Genomic DNA, 19,697 nt, shown 5'->3' with positions numbered 1-19,697 from the left:
ACATGATCATAAAGACAAAACTCCAATGTAGTGATAACGTTGTATAAAGCTTCTGGAACAACATAACAGTTCTAGGTTTTCCCAAGAATTAAGTCAAACCAGATCTACTCATAAATATAAAAAACCTTTAATGTATAAACTATATACACCTGAGATGTGTGCCCTTGAGTGTGTGTATGGCAACTCTACTTCCACTATGAGCATGTGAGTAAACTGTCTGTGACAAACACATCCTCTGTCTCCATTGTCCGTCTCACTGCTTGGTAAAAGTTAACCCATGAAGACGAATAAGAGTCCACAGGACCGAGAAAGAAGATAGGATTGGGACTACTTGCAGGGGAAGCAGTCACCAAATCCAAAACCGAAGCTGCAGGTTTGAGCTGATGAGGGAAATTGAAGGCCAAGTTATCAACTTTATGCTCATAGATTTTGCCATTACGATCAAGTTTATATCGAGAAGTGCCTTGAAACTCTCCTTTAGCTTCCCATGGAACTCTAGGCACACCCTTGAGATTCCACCTGATGAGGATCATGTTCTCTGACGGTTGCCATACCCTGAAGATCTCAAGTGAGATATCCCTGAACAATATCTTCCCATGAAATCTGAGGGCCCAGAAGATCAATTTGTAGTTCTCAATCCCAGTGAACGTGTTCATTGGATCCACAAGTGTTATATCATCCCTGTATATAAACAAACAGTCACAAAGCAGAGATCAAAGGAGGCTCCTTTTTTGTACCCAGAAGATAAAGATTCTTTCTTTCATCTCGTATCATTCAAATATGAAGAGTAATACCTGTAGATGTCGTAATTGAGGTCTCTGGTGAAGAGCAAAGGCAAATCTTCACGAAGTGTACGGACAGCGACACCAAGATTGATGTAGAATTCATCTTTGTCGTGGTTATTATGCTTGTCTTGAGAGGCGTGTCTTGTCTTAACCTGGGCATCTTTAAGAGGAGGAGACTGGATGCTAGAAAGAGAGAGTGTGGAGAGGTTATCTTCCTCAAACTCGTAGCTAATTGAAGAAGACGACGATAGAGATTGACTGAAAATGGGTTTAAGGTTTGGGTATTTTCCGGTTTGAAGATGGATTGAGGGAGATGATAGATTAGTAAGAAGAAAAGCCATAGCTGCTTGCGTGGTTTTTGAGAAGCTCGTCTCTTTGGGTTTCTTCTTTACATTTTCATGGCGAAGATTCTGAGCCAGAGAAATTGTCTTGTGGAGAAGAGCAATGAAGCACGGAACTTTTGTTGGAAGATAGATAAAATCAAAAGCTCTTTATTTATTTATTTATTTTTTTTTTGAGTGGTTTTTGATTTAAAACTCATTATTTTATTATGATCTTTTTTTAATCTTTATTTTTGTGTTTAGTTAGTTTAGTGTTTAAAACAGAAACGGAAATTAATGTTGTTGTTGTTGTCTATTAGCTTCAAACGTCGTGCAGTCCAACTTACCAAAAAACCACACAAAAGTGCATCTCATATACAAAGACGGCACAACGTCCAAGTACTACACACATTTTTTACTCGCAAATTGGAGTAACTAAACAGCGTTGGACTTCATTCATTCGATTGCCACATACATATAGACAAAACGATACGAAGAGTACATAAACTAAGAAACTAACACTAGTACTACAAGTCCAAGAATTTTACTTCAATATCTAATTACACTTGTGTTCAGGACGATGAGTGAACTCGAAGTCTATGTGGACAAAAGCTCGTTCCACTTCAGCGAGCTGCTCTAGCTTCTCCTGAAGAGTCTCTCCGATGTTGTGAGCCTCTTGTAGTCTCATGTCCTCTGGCAAAACAATGTCTACTTCCACGAAATAGTGTGTCCCAAAAGTGTAAGCCCTTACTGTGTCAATATGCTTGATTTGTTCGTGATGGTTCCATATCAAGAATGTCAGTTTCGCCAAGAAATCTGGCGGCGCAGAGCGTCCTATCAGCGAATGGACGTTCTCTAGTACGGTTCTTGCCCATGTTGCTATGGTGTACAAAGCTATCTGCAACCATATAAAGAGAGAAAGAACCATTAATTTTCTCTAGAACACTTCTTGATTTTAGATTCCAAAGTTGAGATTTGATATGACTACAAGAGCAACTGAATACATACAAGTATAGCACCAGAGGGATCAATCCACCAGTAGAATTTGACGGCCAAGACAGCTGTTGCTAAGCCGATTGAATTGGTAACGACGTCAAAGAGGTGATCCTGAGCATAGGCCCTAACGATTTCGTTCTGAAATCCTCTACAATAAATCATGAGTAGAAACTTCACGATGGTGACAGAGACCATGATCCCGATCATCCATTTCTCCTCTGTGCTATTCATATGTATACCACTCTGTAACAAAAATAGAAATTAGTTAAATAGATCAAATAGCCGATGAAAGCAGTGACCAGAGAAAACATGTGATGTACCTTAGCAACTAGTTGTCTTCCTGACTCTAGTAAAACTTGCAGTCCAAGAGTTGCCATCACGGAAGCAAAAACAATGATCCCCTGTTAATTAAAAGGGTATATACACTATCATTTCGAGTCTTTCACATAAACACAATTTTTGTGACCAGGCTTGGCTAGAATTATATATATGTTTCTTGGGAGACAAGTAAGTGTTCGTAGGAGTCAGAACAAAACTAAACAAACAGAGAAGACAGAAGCATACCACACAGGTTGCATCCGGCGCTTTCCGATTGGATAGTGAAACTGGTTTGGTTTCCTCATGGCATTAGCTGTAAACCAGAGAATAAAACCAGACAAGAGATCCAAGAGAGAGTCCAAAGTTGAAGCAATCACAGCCATGGATCTACTCTCCATAGAGGCATAAACTTTAGCCACAAAAAGCACCAAATTTGTTGCGTTGGAGATGTGAACTGCCAGTCTCTCACTCTTTGCAAGCTTCTTCATTTCTTCCTGTGGAAACCAAAAAGATGAAGGATTCATGAAAGGACTAAAGGAAGAAATCTCAAAGAGACATACCAAAAAACTAGATAAAGAGCAGCCAGACCTCAGTTGGAGCACCAGATGCAAAACCAGTTTCGTGGATAGTCTCCATCTCATTGAAACCCTCAAGGAGCCTCTCTTGCTTCTTGTAATATTCAGAGACTCTACGTTCCTTTCCTGCATAATGAAGACAACAAATAAGAGGGTTAAAAGCCCTGTTTCAAGTTATAACAATTTGATAGACAATCAGATTCAGCATCCATATCATTTTTAAAATAAAGAAGGGATCATCAGCCATATACAAATTCCGAAAGAGAAGCCTTAAGATTCCATCGAAAGCTTGAATCAACAAAAGATTTAATAGTCCACCAAATCAAATCAATTAGAAAGGGCTTTAGACCAAAAAAAGGTCATACACACTAACTCTAGATTTTTTCAGAAGACTTAAAAATTAAACTACTTGAAGCGATTTCAGTTCATTTTCTGATCTGTATTTTTCGATTTCAGTTCATTTTCTGAACTGCATAATCACTTTTCTGATGAAGTTCCAATCAGAAGTCTTGTTCCATGATCATGTATACGTTTATATGAACGGACTGAGTGCAGATCACGAATACAAAAAAAAAAAAAAAAAAAANNNGAAGAAAGAGACTGACTTGGAGTACGGAAATAGCGAGAGAAGCGAGTGACACCGTCGTGACGGCCGGTGGAGGAGGGTGAAGAAGGGAGTTGAAAAGCGTCGAGGCTGAGACGCCAAGACGACTGAAGCGGCGGCGCATCGTGGTCGCTAGGTAAAAGCTCGACATTGTATTCGTCTGCCGTTCGGACTATATGCTCCGTCGTCATTCTCCGATCGCTATCGAAAAAGGTGTATCTTCTTGTTCTTGGGGGACGTTGGGGGAAGTTTGCAAGAGAGAAGAAAAAACAAACAAATACTTGCTTGCTTTTGTATGATGAAGCCTATGTATGTAGATAGATAGGCAGGAGAGGAGGAGTTATAAAAGCATTACGAGTCATACACTAACTCTCTGTTTTCTCTGTGACATGCTAATATATTTTTATATTAATAGAAAAAAGGATGTCAAAACACAAATAATAGTTTTTTTTTTGTCTGTTAATAATTTATAATAATAAGACTTTTGCTTTACAGTAAACAAAAAATTGGATTTCTTGTTAGAATGAATATAAACAATAACGCCGAAAAATATAGATCCTATTCCTATCCTACTTAGTCAATATTAGTAATTACAAACATACTTCAATTAGAAAATTCTGGGTTGAATTGGTATATTATTACAAATGATATTTTTTGCTTAGGTATACACGAAAATATCTTTTGTCTTGTGTGTTTGTTTAAAAATGTGCACATAATTGGTAAAAACGAATTAAAAGAAGTATTCGTATGTTGTTAAGAGTTTGACGAAGTAGGTGGTCATTTGCTCACTAGTGATGCAAAAAGGCGTGGTCCAAAATAACAACATGATCAAGGGAGTCCCCAGTTCTTTATACATTACGCTTTCCTTCATCTCTTCTAAAAGGTTTTCTAGACGGCCACGTCAAAATGATTAAGTAATGTATATTATTTTGTGCACATTTGTTGCGATCAAAGTGGTTTCCCACGATTGCAAAAAGCTTTTGTCCCCTTATGCCTTTTGTTTTATCTTCTTTCATGCCACCATTTTCTCCGAGTGCGGTTTTTTTTTTCTTTTCTTTCTGATGTAACGTCGTGTTACTATTAACAACATAAATCCTATAATTCTGTCATTATGTTTTTTTCTTTGCATATCAATTAATCAATTTGAGACGATTATCAGATAATTTTGCCTTGAAGTGGATGTGATGTCACTATTTCATCATATATTATTAGGTACAAGAAGGTTAATCAATAAACTCGCTTACCTAATCTTTGTGTAGTGTAGTCATGGATGGCTCACTGTCACACTTTCGAATAAATCATCTCGACAATTATCTTTCAACATAGACATTGCCGCCAACCAAAAAATCATATAACCGGAAGATTCCAAACTTGGAGACCAATCTTTCTACTTAGTAGGCTAGCTGTATAAAAACGGTACATCTTTCTCTCAACACTCAACAGGGATCACTCGCGAACAATGTTTCTTAATACAACAAAAAAAAAAACCTTTCCCGGATTATTAAAATCGTATGGTTCAATATTCAAACCCCAACAACAACCAAAACCAAGAAGCTAGGTTACCTAATGAATCGAATAAGGAGGAACTCTTTGGCTTCTCTAAGAAAGAAGCATGGTTCAGACTTTAGCGGCTGGCTGCAACTAACGCCATGTGCTCTATCAGGTCGAGGACTCGGTTGCTGTAACATTACAACACCCACATTTATTTTAGTCTTGGGGTATATAGTCAAATGGCAATGTGATGGTAAAGAAATGCAAGAGGACAAACTATTTACCTGTAACCCCATTCGTTGTCATACCAGGAGACAAGTTTCATGAAGGACTTGCTTAACCCAATCCCAGCATTTGCATCAAAGATACTTGACCTAATTTTGACAATGACCACAACATTTGAGGACCAAAACTAGGTTTTGAATGATCGGTTTCAAGATTTAAGAGTGAAATACCTTGAATCTCCTAAAAAATCGTTAGAGACGACATCTTCTTCTGTATACCCAAGAATGCCCCTAAGTGGTCCTTCTGATGCAAACCTGTTAAGAGATTTTTTAAATCAAAATCGTGAGAGGGTTATATTACAAGTTCCATGGTTTATTCATGTAAAGAGAATGATACGGGAATTGGTTGAACAGAGTTTTGGGAGGAATACTTTATGGCTGCCTTAACGTCTTCATACGATGCATCCTTCTCAAGTCGACAAGTTAAATCCACAACAGAAACATTTGCTGTTGGAACACGGAACGCCATTCCCGTTAGTTTTCCATTGAGTTCTGGAAGGACCTTACCTACAGCCTATTGAGACAAGTTAAGCAAGCCATGACTTAAATATGATTCCAGATGTGATGTTCATATAGAACCATATGATTTTGTATACCTTTGCAGCACCGGTTGAGCTAGGAATGATGTTTTGACTGGCGCCTCGGCCTCCTCTCCAGTCCTTCATTGATGGGCCGTCCACAGTTTTCTGAGTAGCTGATTTTACAAAAGCAAACATGAACAAAACACATAATTTAGTCTCGTCAGGTCAATGATATACAATGATATATAGAAGAATAAAAGACCTGTGGTTGCGTGGACTGTTGTCATCAAGCCTTCAAGAATACCAAATTCCTCATGCACCACCTGCCATATACAAGTTCTTCAGGGCCAGACAATTTTATTTGACCTTAATGAGGTTCTTCAATACAAGTTATATACAGGACAAAAACAATATGTACAAACCTTGGCAAGAGGTGCCAGACAATTGGTGGTACAGCTTGCATTGGAGACTATATCCATGTTTGGTTGGTATGTCTTCTCGTTTACTCCAACAACAAACATGGGCGCGTCCGCGGAAGGGGCAGAAATGATGACTTTCTTGGCACCACCCTGCACAGGCAATGAAAGGTCAAGCAAACCGATGGCAATTTTAGTAGATAATTGTTCGAATTAATATAAAGCCTGTATTCAATGTTAGATCCAGTAAAACTAGTCGATCAATAAGTGCGTTCAGATGGAAGTGCAAACCTTCAAATGTGCTGATGCTTTTCCAACAGTGGTGAATACCCCTGAAGACTCAACAACATACTCAGCTCCAAGATCTTCCCACGGGATTTCAGCTGGGTCTCTGAGAAAGAACCAGAAAGATGTCAGGCACTAAAATGATAAGCTTTTTACTCTATCAATAGGAAAAACATGAAAACTGATTCATAACTAGTCCATGTCTACACAGATATAGATGAGTCAACAGTTTGAGGCAATCAATACCTATTGCTGACAACTTTGACCTGTTTTCCATTGATCTCCAAAGTAGAATCATCAATTACATTGATGGTTCCTTTGTAATTTCCATGAGTAGAATCATACTTAAACATGTAAGCCTGCATAAGACGGGGGAGAAGATTTGCAGTTAGTTGATATACAAGTATCAAATGCCTCTTAATACGATTTCCTTAAACTAAAAAAGTTACTGAATAAGATACACTGAATGGGTAAAAGACTATAAGCAGCAGTTATACAAAAAATCTGGCTAAAAATACAATACAAACTAGTAAGATCAAACCGCACAGAAAGTTGCAACTACTTGTAGATAAGACAGTAATCATCCTTACCATGTACTTGGCGTCAATGAATGGATCATTGACAGCTACAACCTCAATATCATCCCTAAAGGTTGCGATGCGGAGGACCAGCCTTCCAATTCGACCAAAACCTGTTCCGTACATAATAAATACAAGCATCGGTAAGAACTGAATTGGCGAGGGGCTAGAAGCAGATCAGAAGGAACGAAAGCATACACTATCTAATGATCTCAAAATGAATCCAACAACAGATAAAAAAGAACATACCATTGATCCCGACCTTTGTCTTTCCGCTGCTCCTTGACCCTATATAAGTCAATAAAATCAAAATTAGCTGTAAGAACGCAGCACCAAACACAGCAGTTAAGAAAATAAATAAATTTTCTTCGTACTTTGAACAGCAGGAGGTGCTGCCGTTGCAGTGGCCTTGATAGGTTGTACCCGTCTAGCATTGCTTTTTCTGTACATTTGAACATTTATAAAAAAAACTTAACAGATGCAAAGAAAGCATCGTAATTTACATGTAGTACAGAGTTGGTCACTGAACAGTAAAGATGAAGCTGACCCAGCTGAAACTGCAGCACCAGAAAATCTGGACGAGGTCAGGTTGTGACTGAATCCAAGACTTGAAGTGCCCTGACCATTTGATACAAAAAGATATAAACCCACTGAGACTCTCGAAACGTATAAAAACTCAATGCTGTCTAAGTGTCTATCATCGATTAGAGTTCATCAGATAACACAGGGCCAACGACTATAAAAGATAACCATAACCCCGAGTTTACTTCTCATTGAGAAATTGAAATCATAACCATATACAAGAAGACAACACCTCCAACAAAATCCATGAAAAACTCCAGGCGACACGGAAATACAAAATTGAAGCAGATCAAAGCTAAACGTAAGCTGAAACAAATCAAATAAAACCAAAATCCGAGAGAACAAAAAAAAAACGCAACACGTTTTATACCTGAGAATGATCGTATGAAGACGATGGATAAAGCTCGACACGAGGAGCGGCGGCAGAAGTGGCGGCAGATCTGAGTAGAGAAGAGAAGGCCATTGCTAACCAGAGATGTCGCTCGCCGCCAAAAAAAAACCTAAAACCTTCCGCCTTCTTTTGAGTGTAGCTGAATAGTCAAAACAATAAAGGAACCTGAAGTCTCCAAGAAAATGCTCGTCGAGTTGCAATTGCACACTGTTATTAGTCTTCTTTGAAGAATATTCTCATGTTAAAAATATACTACTATATGCTTTTACGACTCCGCAGAGACGATGACAATGTTCCGATGCGGCGCGCCACTACCGTAACTACTTTTCCGATGAGAATTAAGGGACGAGATCTCACGGAGGAAAAATTACAAAGCCGCGTGTAGCGGATCAACGTCTTAGGCCCATGATTTGGTGGGCCAACTGGTCATATTTGAACAATGTTGACGTATCTTTTGTAGTTTACTGGGGGGAAAGCCCCTACTAATAAAAACGACGTTTAAGTTTTGCCACGTCGGACAAAAATGGCAAGTATGACAGGTGGCAGATCCAGCTGGCTCTCCCCTCTAAAATTGGGATTACTGTTAAAAACGACGACGAGCTGAGCTGAGCTGAGGCCAGCTTCTCCGAATAGGCCACGTGGCATTGCGCTGTTCGTCTCACACTCCTCTCCGTGCTCCTTTCTGGCTCTCCCGTCAAAAATGGCGTACCGTCGCTTTCTCTGTATCTCTAGAATTCTCCATAGATTAATTTGAACCTGAACCTGAATCTTCATCTTCTTCTTCTTCTTCTCTAAGGATTCGCCCGAGAAACCTTGTTTCTTCCTCTGTTCCTATCGTTCGACGTTCTCGGGCCTTCGCGCTTATGCCTTCGGCAAGGTCTCTCATACGCACGAAATTTCTCGTTGTGTTAGTTTGTTAGGATCCGTTTTGTTGAGCAATGTATTGACATGCTACTACCGAGTTTACCGATTATAATTTTCTGAATGAGTTCTTCGGGATTGGTTGATTCGTTTTCGTATTTCTTCTTAGATTTGGCGAACTTATTTAGATCGTGTTTATGTGGCTTGAGTTCTTCTCTTTCCATTAGCTAGTTGTGATTTGTCATTGTAAAATCTCTGATTGCCTCTGTGACAATTCTCCTTTTGTTGTTGTTGTTGTAATTTCGGATAGATGCCAATGGAAAGGTCGTATAGCAATGCAAGAATGGCCAACAGTTTCATGTTCTGGAATGATTGTGTTGAGCCAGAGGATTTAGAAGAAATGTGGATGGATCCTGCAGTGAGTGCTGAATGGATTGATGTTGGAGAGACTAAAGGGCAGAAGGTTCACCTCTCTAGGGATCCTGATGGACAACCTTATCTAACACAGACCGAGATGAAGGTATAGTCACATTCTAAAATATTTGTGTGTTTGGCAGATGGTTTTCATTTGATTCTAAACATTGATGTGAGGATATTGTTAAAGATATTTAGAGCTTTCTTTCTGCCTACCTATTGATCAACCCCTTACCTTTGCAGGCTGTTGCTGATATTACTGTCCGGAGGCATTTTGATTCCATATTGGATCCGGTATGCTTCTTTTTCACCTATCATTGAGAGTTTCATGTTCGATTGTTGGTCTGCTGTAATCATGATTCTGAAGTATTTTCAAAGTGGGCAGTTCTTTAGAAAACTAGTACTTATTGAACTCATATATGCCTTTCGTATTTCAAAGTTTGCATCTCCCTCTTCCTCTGCAGGAAATGATATGCGCAATTGCTGAGCTTGAAAGTGACCGCAAGCCTCTTATTATGCGGTACAGCAAAAAGACCAAAGAAACTGGCCTAGGGATTTTACAAGTTTTCGAAAAGACAGCAGCGTGGTTGGCTGGGTACAAAACGATCTCTAGTTTCTCTCCTTTTCAAATAGATCTTGAATTTATAAAATCTAATGTTCCGGTTTTGGTCTTAACTTTACTGCAGAGGGCAAGGCTATCAGGCATATAATGTGGATGACAATCCAGATCTTCTTCACAAGCCCTTTATAAATGTATATTTTGGTGCAGCTTACCTGAAATGGTTAACAGACTATCAGAATAAGTATGATATCTCGTCCCATGTTGACATTGATAGCTTTACAATTTCAATGACAACAAACTTTAAATTCCTTCTGGAGTTACGTAAGTTTTTTTACCACAAATTCCCATGTGCAGCCAGAGAAGTGAAGAGTTTGTTGTCAGAGCATATAATGGTGGGACAAAAAAGGCGACTCACAAGTCGACATTACCATATTGGAAACGATACCTTGCAGTGAAAGAAAGTCTCCCTTCAAGGTTTTTTTTTCTGTTCTCCGATTCCCCTTTTACCTAGTTTCTTAAGTCATATTTTATGCATGGTTGCAAGGAAAATGTTTTTTGTTGCCATGTGCTTTCATACTGTTATTTTTGTTCATACTTATAACACGATAGTTGCACCAAGAAGCGGAGAGAAGGGAAGCTAATACTTCAGTCTCTTTGGTAACTGTTGTTGCAGAAAACATGTTGATGCTGGCCCTTCAAGCTTTCATCCTACGAATCATGCTTCAGCAGGCTCAAGTAATCTCTACCTCTTTCTGTTTATTATGTATCATATGACAATGTGTCCACGTTTATACACATGCACCTATGTCAAACATATTAATATCTCTAGAAATACTAGGAGCATGGTGCAGTGTGCCAATGCTTTAGCTACATTATCATATTTGGAGAACTTCTATCATTCTCCTTTAAGTTTTGATATGAACTGGAATATACCCTCTGGTGGAACAGACACCAATTTCACATACTGGGACTGTCGAGCTTCCCCTGAAGATATGGAAAATATGTGGAATCATTCTGAAGTATGTAAAGAGTGGACAAAGTCTAAAGAAGAAAGGGGAAAGGTTCGTTTTTCACAAGATGGTGAAAAGAGGCCTTACCTTTCTCGAGGGGAACTAAAGGTACTGTCTGTCTTTCAGTTGTGCAGTTTGACATATATTTTCCGGAGAACAATAACTGACACTGTTTTCACCATATTGCTGTCAAAACAATGCTATATTTTCCATTTCATCAGGCTGTTGCAGAAATAATTGTTTCAAAGTACTTCAGCACGAAAGGAATTAGAGTTGTAAGTGTGCATATCTGTGAACGGTCACTTGCTGAGGCAACTTTTATTGGGTATCTTTTTGGACTATTCATATGTACTTATACTGATAAAATATGTTCCATTTCACTGAGCAGCCTCTTGTTTGTGCGGTTGCTGATACTGTGTGCATGCGGTTTGTGAATGGTACTAAGAAACATGTTGGAATACTCGGAGTGGACTACTCAACCGCTTCCTGGTTATATTCGTAAGTTTGTGACCGAACTTGGTTTCTCTATAGTTACATTATAAAGTCTTGAGCAAATATCAAATCCAAAAGGGGCTGTGTTTTTTGTGAATAAAGGGAGCTAGGATACCGAGCATACAGAGTTGATTCAGCAGACGATCTAACCAAACCATTTGTCTCAATGTACTTCGGTGTAGCCTATTTGGTTTGGTTATCCGAATATGAAGGAAGGTACACACGTCCATCAATCCTGATAATTTGCAAACACCAAATCTTAGTCAAAACATACATATCAATCTGATTCAAAGTATATGTGATACGCAGTCAGAGAAGTAATCAATTCATTGTCCAAGCTTATATGAGAGGTCCTGACCACGTTGATCTTGAACAATCATGTCCAATCTGGCTCAAGTTCGAGCAAGCTCTAAGCTATTATGAAGAGTCCAAGAGGTTATCAGTCAATGTTGGATTTTTAATTTTGTGATTGGAAACAAATCTGATTATTGATATATTTTATGATGGTTCTTTGTCTCTCAGCAGGGAATCAGGAAGTTGCATTATCTTATGAGACAGCGTCTATGATGAAGATTAAACGTTTTATAGCTTTGGTTTCATCTATTTGTATCTCAACGTTTTCGTTTATGCGGTTTCTGTGTTTTTTTTCTTTAATTTCCCTGTCTTGCTTTTTTGTTTGTACGATGATGAATATGATTAACCGTGTAGAAAAATTAAACAGTAAAAAAAGTACATCTTCAAATTGGCATAGCTCAATAAACCGCGAAATTAATTGGGATATCTAAAATAGTCGGTTCGTTCGGGTTGCGGTTTTATAATTAGGTTCGGCTAAACCGGATTTGAACTCCCCTAGTTAACGCGTGTATATTACATGTCGAGGACAATCTGAGAACGGCGGCTAAACATATTTCCGGCGATAACTTGGAATCAATTTTCTTCTTCTGATCCAAAGAGAATGGAGGAACCAACGTCGGAGGAGGGAGGTGGTATCACCATCATGGCTAAATCCCGCAAAACCCCTAAACCCTTAGAACCAATCCAGTCTCAGAAACTTGATTCCGACCAGAATGCTCCTCAGTTTGAGAAATTCACAAATCCTAACCCTGGTTCCGACACCACATCCGCCGCTAATTTCGAAGGACTAGGATTAGCTGAGTGGGCAGTGGAAACGTGCAAGGAGCTTGGCATGCGTAAACCAACTCCAGTTCAGACTCACTGCGTGCCCAAGATATTGGCCGGGCGGGACGTCTTAGGTCTTGCTCAGACTGGTAGTGGTAAAACGGCGGCGTTTGCTCTTCCGATACTTCACCGCTTCGCTGAAGATCCTTATGGAGTCTACGCTCTTGTGGTGACGCCGACTAGAGAGCTGGCGTTTCAGCTCGCTGAGCAGTTCAAGGCTTTAGGCTCGTGTTTGAATTTGCGTTGCTCTGTGATTGTTGGAGGAATGGATATGTTGACCCAAACGAGGGGCTTGGTTTCACGACCTCATATCGTCATTACCACTCCCGGGAGAATTAAGGTTTTGCTTGAAAACAATCCTGATGTTCCTCCTGTTTTCTCTAGAACCAAGGTAAAAAACACAACTTCTGAGCTATCAAAGTACGTAGCTTGCTTTTTTTTTTAGTTGATTCTTCTTAGCTTTACTTAGTGTTGTTGTGTTTGATTAGTTCTTAGTGCTGGACGAGGCGGATAGAGTTCTTGATGTTGGTTTCCAAGACGAGTTGCGGGTGATCTTTCAGTGTCTTCCGAAAACTAGACAAACTTTGTTGTTCTCTGCTACGATGACTAGTAACTTACAGACATTGCTCGAACATTCTTCAAACAAAGCTTATTTCTATGAAGCCTATGAAGGGTTGAAGACTGTTGACACTCTTACGCAGCAGTACATTTACGAAGACAAAGATGCTAAAGAATTGTATCTTGTGCACATTCTTTCGCAAATGGAAGACAAAGGCATTCGATCAGCTATGATTTTTGTCTCCACTTGCAGGTCTGATACTCATAGCTTTATATAAAAAGTCATTTATCTAGCCGGTGATCCCATTTGCAGTTACTGATTAGACTTTGTTTTGGTGTTTTAGAACATGTCAAAGGTTAAGTCTTATGCTCGAAGAGCTTGAAGTGGAAAATGCAGCTATGCATTCTCTGAATTCTCAGTCTGTGCGACTATCTGCATTAAGTAGATTCAAGTCTGGGAAAGTACCGATTTTGCTTGCGACTGATGTTGCCAGCCGTGGATTGGACATTCCTACTGTTGACCTTGTCATCAATTATGACATTCCGAGGTACCTTTTTGGTGATGATTTCCTTTTTCTTTAAATTCACTGTGCTTTTCAAGTTTAACTGATATTCTAATTCTACATTTGGCTCACATCAGATATCCGAGGGATTATGTTCATCGTGTTGGGCGTACAGCTAGAGCTGGTAGAGGAGGACTGGCTATAAGCTTTATCACTCAGGTAAAGTAGTCAATCATAGAACCACATCAAACATGGTTGGGCTTACAACCTAACCCTTGCATATCCTTTTGCAGACCGATGTGAAACTTCTCCATGGAATAGAAGCGGAAGTTGGAAAAAAAATGGAAGAGTACAGCTACAAAAAAATCACAGACAGTTTAGAAGTCACTAAGGTAAGATTCTCTGTGTAATACATCAATGTTCTTGTTTTTTATCCTTGGCTCAGTCTGGTCAGATACTGAGTCATACCAGCTACCTCGCCATTATGCCTAGGTTATATAGTTCATCCGGGTATATAAGAAAAGTAAAATCAGTTGTTTGCTGGTTGTTATAGCCTAGCATGTTCTACTGATCCAAACTTCAAAAACTGAATCTGCAGGTGTCAAAAGCCAAAAGGGTGGCAATGATGAAGATGCTAGATGATGGATTCGAAGACAAGGTCAAAGACCGGAGGAAACTGAAACGTAAAACACTTAATGATAAAGGCTTGTTTAAGAAGCGGAGCAAAAGGCCAAAATCAACAGAAAATTGATTACTAAAATCATCTTCAAGTTTTGTTCTCTTTACTGCATTTTGAGCAGCAAATCTCTGACAATCCATGTTTACCAATGTTCTTTCTTACTTTGATCACATTTAGCAAATCCCTTAGTCTTGAATCTTGTTGATTATTCACATTTTGTAAGAAACGTTTTGACATTTATCACTTATCAGATTTCCTTCCCCACATGCCACATTAGCGAGAAAAAAACAAATTTATTATTTATTTTGTTTATGGTTTTTTGGTATAAAAAAAAAAGGGAAAGGAGAAAAGGGTCAACAAATATCTCCCTCCTCACCCCAAAACACTTGGAAAGAGTCTAGAGAAACCTATAAAATATCGACTCTGTTTCACTTTGAAGCCTTGTGAGCTGGTGGTTTGGATTGGTTCGAAGTAGCTGCAGTTGACATAACACGTAACCGACCAGCTATCTCTGTGAATGATGGCCGTGCTGTTGGGTTAGGCGCCCAACACTCCTCCATTAATATTCGCCAGTCCGAATCACAGTAGCTCGGTATGGTCGGCCTCAGTGTGTTGTTCACTATCCCACCTGGGTTCAACCCGTTAAATTTATGAGCAAGAAGACCGAGATGTAATAGAAAATAGGCTGACTATAACCTCATGTTTTTTTTTGTAATCCTTCAACGTAAAAACTCAAACCCAACCAAAACCATAAATGAATCAACATGAGCGGAATGGTATTCAGTTTCTATATTTCATACACCAAATAAATCTGAACTAAAAACAGGAATGGGCAGGAAAAACCGAAGCTTATAGGTTGGTTAAAACACGCACCTATTATAGCACCGTAGTGCATATTAGCATATGGTTCCTCTCCGGTTAGAATCTCCCACAAGACTATACCGAAAGAGAAGACATCGACCTGCAGGCGAAACCAGTTATAACTCGATTTGGTTTTGTTCCCGTTCTTTATATTCACTATGAAAACATTTTTTTACCTTCTCTGAAACTTTGCTGCTGCTACCATTGAGAAGCTCTGGTGCCATCCATGGTAGGGTTCCACGTACACCACCAGATACCAATGTATTTCTTTTAATTTTCGACAAACCGAAATCACCAACCTTGAGGAAGAACAAGCGTGTGAAGTGTATGTACAAAATTTTTGTTCATCGACATCATATGAACGAATTTTTTACCTTGCAGATTGGGCGAGAAGGATCTTTGAGGTTCACAAGTAAATTGTCACATTTCAAATCGAAGTGAACAATGTTTTTGGCGTGCAAATATTCCATTCCAAAGGCAGCATCCATGGCAATGATTAGTCTCTTACGGCGATCCAGGTGTCTGATAATATAAAAATGAAAAAGCAAATAATCTTTAGCCGTTCATCAAATAGGAAAACACATAATCATTATAAGAGAGATTTGTACCTATCTTTCCTGAGTAGAACATGTCTTAGAGAACCATCAACCATGTACTCTGTTACAGTAGCCAATGTTGCGCCAGGTCCATCTTTTACAACACCATAAAATGCAACCACATTCGGATGATGAAGCTTTGAAAGAATTTCAGCTTCTCCCCAGAATTCACCAGTCTAGCAAACAAAAAAGGTATTCATAAGCAATCCTTATACCACATATGCCCAAAGGTAAAAATTTCAGAAGAAAATGCAGAAACACTTACTAATCTTTCTTGCTCAGATGATCGGCCAGCGAAGCAACTCTTCTTTATCCTTTTGATGGCAACATCTGATCCTCTCCATTTCCCATGATACACTGTACCGAATGTGCCAGAACCAAGCTCCTTTAGCTCCTCAAGGTCGTCATTCATAATGATCTAGAAACATAAGATTAGAAGAGTCACAGAAGGAGACTAGAAGCAGAAAAATTATTGTATATGCCAAACAGGGGTTAATATACTATGTTTGATTCTTCGAACAATCTGAAACTTAAAGAAATAAAAATTACTTTCCTTTTTCTCATGCAGACAAGTAAAACTTCTATCAGGTATAAGAATTTATAGTGTATCATACCTGCAAGCCACTCGTGTCGTAATCTGCCAGAGACGGGCCAACTGGGGGAAGTCCAGCGTTTCTTGTTTCTGCCTTTTCATCCTACCAAACACTCATCATTATTAGTATACTCATGGTTTTTGAATCGTGAAATCAAATCTACCAGAACCTTATACCTCATGTTCACAGTCTGACGTCCTTAAATTCTCAACCATAGCATCAAATTCCTCACTCTCTGTGACATTCAGCTGAGGATCCACACGGGGTTCTGTTGAAATTCCATCTCTAGTCAGCGGAGCAACGTGGTTCAATCTGGCAATCTCTCCACCATCTTCCATGTCAGATGGAAAGCCAGGAGTTCGGTCAATATAAGCAACATCCCTATCGCTAAACTGTTCCTCAGCAAGGTTCCGAAAATAAGACCAATTTTTAGGATCATGATTTTCTACATTCAAGCTAACACCAGCTCCATCATGCTGATATGGGTTGGCATCTGATGGCATATCATCAGAGAGTGCCTTTGCGAATATTTCAGAAAGGAAGTCCTGAGGGAACCTGTCATTGATATCAATAAGAACACCTGAAGAAGTTTGCTTTTCAGGGATATCATGGCTCATTTCTGTGTCTACATGGCTCAAGTTATGAGCTTCAGTCTCAATACCTCCACCACTGACGTTTCTTTTGTCCAAGGTTTCATTTGATGCCCCTACTTTTCCAGAGATATATTCCACATCATTAACAATATGGGAATCTTCATGTGATTTACCCGCTGCTTCTTTTGCTGGTTCTTGCTGTCCAGTGTTAGCTTGTGAATGAGACATTAAGAACTGAGAACCAAGTGAGTCATCAGACTTTGACAAGCGGTTTAGCATTTCTAACTGTTCACGAGGTATCCTCTCCGAACGATATACCCTCCGGGTGGGCTGTAATGGTTCTGGATAATCAAGATCAATTAGATTCGACTCAGAGTCGGTATGATTAAGACCACAGGTACCACTTGATGTTGAAAGCTGATCATCTTCACCGGATACAGGAACCTGCTCAGTAATAACAGCATCACGGTAGGTGGAAGGCTTCACAGGATTGTTCTGCCGTGTGTCTCTTCTTGGGGGCAACATATGTACAGCATCCTGGCTAGGTACAGTTGTTGTAACTGATGCCTCCCTATTCTTAACCTCAGTATCATCCGCTTGAGGAGGATTCTGGCGATTATTTGCCACAATTTGACGAATTTCAGGCTCCACATAATCACAAGCTTTCGTCTCTGGTTTTATGTTTGGTTCCTCTACCTGAACTGGTGCGTTTTGCTGTGTAATGCCAGGGTGAGGGTATGGCTGCCCTTGGAAAGGCATGGGAATAGAGTAATTTGAAGAATTGTGATCATGATGCTGCATTGGAAATTGCTCTCTTTCTCCATAATATTGTGGGTATATTCCATAAGAGCCGGAGGAGATCGATTGTGGATACTGGAGAGTTGAATTTGGTAGAATAGATTGAGGGTACTGAATGGACGGACTTGGTGGAATGGACTGGGCATACTGAAGAGTAGCATTTGGTGGAACAGCTTGCTGAAATTGAAATGCAGCATTGTGTGGAATAGATTGAGGATACTTACTAAAAGAGCTAGGTGGAGCAGAATCAGAATACTGTATAGAGGATTGTTGGAAATCTACCCCGGTTAACTGCGAAGGGCCAACACCATTGATTCCCTCAGTGTTCCTGACATCCAGCTCAGCTAAATTGTTTGCAGAAGAGCTGTCCATGCCATTAAGGGTTGAGTTGCTTCTTGATCCAAGGTCCATGTCGTTTACAGCTACAACATACTGGAACTCAGAGTCAACATCATTTTTGTTAACCCCCAAAAGAGCACCATCCAAATCACTAACAGAGAAGAGAAACATTCTAAGCTTTTGCGAACCCCCACGGGTTTCCATCTCATTATACTCCTCCATCATATTCTGTAGATCTTCGTCACATGATACAGACACCAAGGCGTCAAGATCTTCACCAGGAAGTTGATACTTCACAACATGAGTCCGGTAGTAGATTTCAAGAACCTTTTGCCTGAGCTCCTGCCAAGATATGTCCTTTCTTATGGAAATAATGTGTGTTTCACCTCCAACATATCTAAGCTTTGAATCACCAGGACGTGGAAGTATCTTCCCACCAAAGCTATAAAGGACTTTAACCTTTGCAGTTATACTACCTGAGGCAGAAGAAGATGCATATCCATGAAAATTTCCTAAACTTCTATCTTGGCGTAATGAAGCTTCTGGTGCTGAATGGATATGTCCAAGTTTATTGCCAAACTCGTGAACCGTGGGGTTTGGTCTCTCATACTGCCTCATGCCATTTCCTACCATGCTCATCCTCGAAACATCTGAACCAAATTCAGACCCTGCGTGGCCGTTATAACCTGTGGTATTATAACTCATATCTCCAGCAGAAATGGGAATCGCAGACCTTTGAGAAATCACCCGATCACGCAGAAACTCAAGAGAAAACTCCTCTCCTGTTTGAATGGAGTAATGAAGCCCAGGCTTAACATCAGAAGCATTCGTATTGGGAGGTCGGACATTTGCATTGGTGACACCCGTCTGATCAGGGTTAAATCCTTGAGGGACAGGGTCATTATTATTAACATAACCAGGTTCCATGGGGTGTTGCTGGAACGGATGCTGTGGTCTGTTTCTATCCATCGCAACAACAACAAAAGTGCTTCAAATTATTCTAATTGACAGAACCTGTAACAAGAATCTGACATACTGGAGGGACTATAAAGAATCACTGCTAAAAGAACAGTTCAAAGATGCCAAATTGCTTCAGAGACTGTAGGCGATACCGCCACAAACCTCCACTCCCAGATATTTGAGCTGAAATGAAAACCATGGAAAGAAACAAATAAGCTTTTGACAGAAATGAATCCTTCAGAGAAGTAATCAAAAAGTCATTCATACTATTAGATTTAACTCAAAAGTTGTTCCGATACTAGAGAGATTTAAAGATGAAATAATCCGACCAGAAAACTCCAAAAGCAAGCTTTTTTCCTACCAAAGATTGAAACTTTAAGACCGCAACCTAACAACATCAATGAATCCAAAAACCTCAATAGAAGTAATTTAAGGAAAAACCAAAACCCTAGCTCGATTTGAAAGATTTAGGCCATAATCACATCTATAAAAAATAAGCTCCAGACAAAAAATATAATGCTTGAAGAAAGAACAATACCCACCAAAAAAAAAT

The 19,697-nt window shown here is 39.5% G+C and overlaps 6 protein-coding genes across 8 annotated transcripts in view; 2 read left to right on the top strand and 4 right to left on the bottom strand.

Annotated features, from left to right (window-relative positions):
* On the bottom strand, positions 12-1,264 carry LOC104740317. The gene is made up of 2 exons (XM_010460869.2): positions 795-1,264; positions 12-681 (listed from the first exon to the last, which is right to left on the bottom strand). Exons 1-2 carry the CDS (start codon positions 1,124-1,126, stop codon positions 195-197), a joined length of 819 nt encoding a protein of 272 aa, XP_010459171.1. The 5' UTR covers positions 1,127-1,264; the 3' UTR covers positions 12-194.
* Positions 1,482-3,973, bottom strand: LOC104740316 (metal tolerance protein 10). Its single transcript, XM_019235743.1, has 6 exons — positions 3,600-3,973; positions 3,008-3,120; positions 2,668-2,913; positions 2,422-2,502; positions 2,114-2,344; positions 1,482-2,003 (listed from the first exon to the last, which is right to left on the bottom strand). The coding sequence occupies exons 1-6, from the start codon at positions 3,787-3,789 to the stop codon at positions 1,662-1,664; spliced, it is 1,203 nt and encodes a 400-aa protein (XP_019091288.1). The 5' UTR covers positions 3,790-3,973; the 3' UTR covers positions 1,482-1,661.
* On the bottom strand, positions 4,928-8,518 carry LOC104740315 (glyceraldehyde-3-phosphate dehydrogenase GAPCP2, chloroplastic). Of its 2 annotated transcripts, none has more exons than XM_010460866.2 (14): positions 8,126-8,518; positions 7,703-7,791; positions 7,548-7,615; positions 7,423-7,461; positions 7,186-7,286; positions 6,842-6,954; positions 6,602-6,701; positions 6,317-6,463; positions 6,157-6,217; positions 5,970-6,067; positions 5,745-5,887; positions 5,545-5,628; positions 5,374-5,463; positions 4,928-5,277 (listed from the first exon to the last, which is right to left on the bottom strand). In XM_010460866.2, the coding sequence occupies exons 1-14, from the start codon at positions 8,216-8,218 to the stop codon at positions 5,223-5,225; spliced, it is 1,281 nt and encodes a 426-aa protein (XP_010459168.1). In that variant the 5' UTR covers positions 8,219-8,518; the 3' UTR covers positions 4,928-5,222. The 2 variants fall into 2 exon arrangements, with proteins under 2 accessions (XP_010459168.1, XP_010459169.1); XM_010460867.2 differs by having other exon boundaries at positions 7,721-7,791; positions 8,126-8,517.
* Positions 8,768-12,203, top strand: LOC104740314. 2 transcript variants are annotated; one of them, XM_010460865.2, is made up of 13 exons: positions 8,768-9,023; positions 9,318-9,527; positions 9,665-9,715; positions 9,886-10,016; positions 10,108-10,224; positions 10,338-10,457; positions 10,657-10,718; positions 10,932-11,101; positions 11,215-11,268; positions 11,382-11,491; positions 11,588-11,701; positions 11,795-11,920; positions 12,011-12,203. In XM_010460865.2, the coding sequence occupies exons 2-13, from the start codon at positions 9,318-9,320 to the stop codon at positions 12,036-12,038; spliced, it is 1,293 nt and encodes a 430-aa protein (XP_010459167.1). In that variant the 5' UTR covers positions 8,768-9,023; the 3' UTR covers positions 12,039-12,203. The 2 variants fall into 2 exon arrangements, with proteins under 2 accessions (XP_010459167.1, XP_010459166.1); XM_010460864.2 differs by having other exon boundaries at positions 12,008-12,203.
* Positions 12,371-14,666, top strand: LOC104740313 (DEAD-box ATP-dependent RNA helicase 36). Its single transcript, XM_010460862.2, has 6 exons — positions 12,371-13,055; positions 13,153-13,475; positions 13,567-13,770; positions 13,863-13,944; positions 14,019-14,117; positions 14,324-14,666. The coding sequence occupies exons 1-6, from the start codon at positions 12,441-12,443 to the stop codon at positions 14,474-14,476; spliced, it is 1,476 nt and encodes a 491-aa protein (XP_010459164.1). The 5' UTR covers positions 12,371-12,440; the 3' UTR covers positions 14,477-14,666.
* The window catches only part of LOC109124743, a gene marked incomplete in the record, with an annotated part of 5,457 nt that continues 442 nt past the window's right edge, over positions 14,683-19,697 (bottom strand). The window contains 8 exon segments of the mRNA XM_019235735.1: positions 14,683-15,032; positions 15,278-15,365; positions 15,442-15,564; positions 15,640-15,787; positions 15,874-16,037; positions 16,127-16,279; positions 16,476-16,556; positions 16,631-19,244. Of these exon segments, the coding sequence (XP_019091280.1) occupies positions 14,833-15,032; positions 15,278-15,365; positions 15,442-15,564; positions 15,640-15,787; positions 15,874-16,037; positions 16,127-16,279; positions 16,476-16,556; positions 16,631-19,153 (3,480 nt within the window).

The sequence above is a fragment of the Camelina sativa genome, chromosome 14 (assembly GCF_000633955.1).
Source record: "Camelina sativa cultivar DH55 chromosome 14, Cs, whole genome shotgun sequence".
NCBI classification, from domain to species: domain Eukaryota; kingdom Viridiplantae; phylum Streptophyta; class Magnoliopsida; order Brassicales; family Brassicaceae; genus Camelina; species Camelina sativa.
The sequence above is the reverse complement of the archived record's forward strand: the minus strand, read 5'-3'. Positions and strand labels throughout refer to the sequence as shown.